Source organism: Propithecus coquereli, unplaced genomic scaffold, assembly GCF_000956105.1.
Source record: "Propithecus coquereli isolate 6110/MARCELLA unplaced genomic scaffold, Pcoq_1.0 Scaffold508, whole genome shotgun sequence".
NCBI lineage: Eukaryota > Metazoa > Chordata > Mammalia > Primates > Indriidae > Propithecus > Propithecus coquereli.
The window spans coordinates 835781-839246 of record NW_012150930.1 but is presented as its reverse complement, the minus strand read 5'-3'; the positions used below and the strand labels follow the sequence as shown (position 1 = coordinate 839246).

Sequence of the window (3466 nt, the reverse complement as noted above, 5' to 3'; positions counted from 1 at the left end):
AGCGCTAGGATTACAAGCGTGAGCCACCGCGCCCAGCCTATGACCTCACTTTTTACGACCCCAAGCCCCGAGGGATTATCTGGGGATGTCTCTCCGAGTCCCCAAGACATGGCCTCCGAACGGCGTCAGGTGCAGGCGGTCCGAACGCCAGGCAGGGGGCGGCGCTCACGCCACAGCTCCGCTGACGCGACATAGGCCGAGATCACCTCAGGCGCGCGCGGTGCAATCACAGAGTGCGCAGCTGCCCGTCGCGACCCCATCAGCCTCGCCCCCGGGATCCCTCCGCCCGGTCCTTCCGCCCGGTCTCTTTGCCCAGTCCCCCCGCCCGGCCCCTCTAACGCTGTGTCTGGCGCCCCGCGATTCTCAGGGCGTGATGGCTGGCCCATGTTCTCTGCTAGCCTCGTACCACTTATGCCACAGGCGCAGCCAGCTCCCTCACTTCCTCCCTTTGGCGCAAGGAGACGGCCGCATGGTAGAGCGCTATTTAAGGGGCGTAGCCAGCGGCAGCCCCCGCCCCGTTCTGTGACGCACCGGTGGCGCGTGGGAGAGCCGGGAGTGGGCGGGGCACTGGGTTTAGTAGGAGACCTGGGGGCTGGGGCTGCCTCTGGACGCGCATCTTCCGCTTCTTTCGGTCCGTCGATTGGGAGGAGCGGTGGCGACCTTGGCCTCCAGTGTCTCCAGCGGAGCAAAGCGGCAGCAGCGGCCAGGATGGTGTTGCTGGGCTTACTGCAGGCGGGCGGGTCGGTGCTGGGACAAGCGATGGAGAAGGTGACGGGCGGCAACCTTCTGTCCATGCTGCTGGTCGCTTGCGCCTTCACCCTCAGCCTGGTCTACCTACTCCGCCTCGCTGTCGGCCACCTAGTCCAGCTGCCGGCTGGAGCGGTACGTGCACCCCTTGGGCCTAGGCGGGGGCGCCGTGGCTAAGGGGACAGAAGGGCTGGCATGAATGGTACCGCGGAGCTGACCGGTTCCGTGGCCAGGCTGGCTGTCCCTGGGGGGCATCCGCGCTCACGGTCCTGGGTGTCAACGGAAAAAAACCAAACTCTGTAAAATAATTTTAAAGAGATTTACTCTGAGCCAAATTTGAAGATCATGACCTGGAGCCAGGCCCAAGAAGTCTTGAGCAGTGGACTCACTGTGGCTGGGTTACAGTTTGGTTTTATACATTTCAGGCAGTCTGGGGTTACAGGTAAAGTCATAAATCAATACATGGGAGGCATATATTGGTTTGGCTCCAGAAGGTGGGCCATCTCGAAGCCGGGGGCTTACAGATTATAGGTGGGTTTGAAGACTCTTTGGCTTGTAATTGGTTAAAGACATGAAGCTTTGTCTAAAGGCCTGGAATGTTTCAACGTAAGGAGCTGTTTATCAGAGGTAAGCCACAGGACGTAAATTTGTTGTGTAGATTGAGGACCTGCAGGTTTGTCTTGCATACCCTTAGGCCTGTTAATGGGTTACAAAGTCTGTCTCCAAGAAGGGAGGGGGGACATAGGAGGCTGGACTGGCGGCTGTGGCCCTAGCTGTGACCCTGAGCCCCCTGTTGGCCATGCTGGCTGCCGTCATGGCGTTGGGGCCCGTGGTGGGGGCCCTGATGGTGATGGCATTGGCAGCCGCGGCCTTTCAGCGTGATGTGGGCTGTAGCATTGCCCATAACGGCGATTTATATCTATATTAAGGGGGATATGTTCCGTTTGGTAGAGTGGGAGTGACTGGAGTGTGGTAAGGGTCTTCTGCTGGTGCTAATAAATGCCAGTTTCTCCAATTAAATGGCTTTAATGACCACTAGCTTTACACATCCCAAATATATTGGATGAATGCACCCTTAACAGTGAACAAAAAGTCGCTTTTGAAAACTATCCTTTTTTTTTTTTTTTTTGAGACAGAGTCTCACTCTGTTGCCCCAGCTAGAGTGAGTGCGGTGGCGCCAGCCCAGCTCACGGCAACCTCAAACTCCTGGGCTCAGGCGATCCTCCTGCCTCAGCCTCCCGAGTAGCTGGGACTACAGGCATGCGCCACCATGCCCGGCTAATTTTTTCTATGTATTTTTAGTTGTCCAATTAATTTCTTTCTATTTTTAGTAGAGAGGGGGTCTCGCTCTTGCTCAAGCTGGTCTCGAACTCCTGACCTCAAACAATCCACTCGCCTCGGCCTCCCAGAGAGCTAGGATTACAGGCGTGAGCCACCGCGCCCGGCCTCCACTTTTGTTTTTTCATCATTAAAAATTGCCTGGACACCAGTAATACTGGCCAGATTCTAGACAGTGTTCATCATTTAAAATTGTAGTGCCTTTGTGTTTGTCTGTAATCATTTATCTCAAACTATGTTTTGAGTTTCTGTTCTTTTTTACGATAGTTACTCTCCTAAGATATTTGCAGTTTGACTGCTCTTAAGTTACTTTTGATGCTTCGTTTTTTGGTAACTTTTTTTAGTATTAATGGCAAATTTTATTTACTTGTTTGGTCGTGAAACTAAACTGGGTTTCTCTTTTAAAATGAAATGAGAACTGAATTTTTTTTTTTTCTTGCAGAAAAGTCCACCATACATTTACTCTCCAATTCCGTTCCTTGGGCATGCCATAGCATTTGGGAAAAGTCCAATTGAATTTCTAGAAAATGCATATGAGAAGGTAAGTTTTCCAAATAATAAGAGGAAATGAAACTAGATAAGTGCTTTTTAAACTTTCTTTTAATGGCACAACATTGAAAAAAAATTGTAATCTTAAGCATATCCCCTAGTATAGGAAACATAAAATCGAAGCTGCTGTTTTACCTTCTGCCATGTCCTGGTGTAGTCTTTGAGACAATACTCAGGTGACCTGTGGTTGTGGCAATTATAGTTTAAAAACCACTGATCTAAATTTTGTATTCACCGATTGTAGTTAAAATTGATGTTAACTGACCTTCGTTTTTTTTAACCTTGCATGTCTGGGATTTTCTAACCTGCTCTACACATCTTCTGTGATTTCAGGGTCCACCTGGGTGCCCCACATGACACCATGGCCACTTAAATCTTTGCCCTTTTTCTCTGTAATGAGCTTTCTTATACCAATTCAGCCATTTACTTCACAGTCTCACTTGGGACTTGTCAGTCTTGATTGTTTTACCTCTACAATCTTAATGTAGACAACCCTATTCTTAGCCTACTTTTGGTTTACCTTTGCAACTCCTTCAGTTATAACCATTCCCTGACCTCAGTAGATCTTCCAGTCCATTGTCCCATTTTCTTTGTCCTGACCTATCAGTCTCCTTTCTCCACTTTCCTTCTTTTTCCACAGTGGGTCCATGGTCCCTCATTTTAGTTACACTCTTGCCAATGCAGTACCTTAAATTTCCCTGTCCTTGGATCTTTTCATTGTTCTCAAATGGCACAGCTTCAGCCTTGAAGAGAACCAATTATTTTCTTCTTCCTTGCACCATATTCTTTCCTAATTTTATAATTGCCTACCTTGAACACAGGTTTTTTTTTT

At 49.5% G+C, this 3466-nt stretch overlaps 1 protein-coding gene across 1 annotated transcript in view; it reads left to right on the top strand.

Annotated features, from left to right (window-relative positions):
- The first annotated feature begins 524 nt into the window (after positions 1-524).
- Positions 525-3466, top strand: part of LOC105820124 (lanosterol 14-alpha demethylase) — a 20020-nt gene continuing 17078 nt past the window's right edge. Inside the window, exons 1-2 of the mRNA XM_012656551.1 lie at positions 525-882; positions 2528-2626. Of these exons, the coding sequence (XP_012512005.1) occupies positions 709-882; positions 2528-2626 (273 nt within the window). The 5' untranslated portion in view covers positions 525-708. The remainder of the gene's footprint in view (positions 883-2527; positions 2627-3466) is intronic.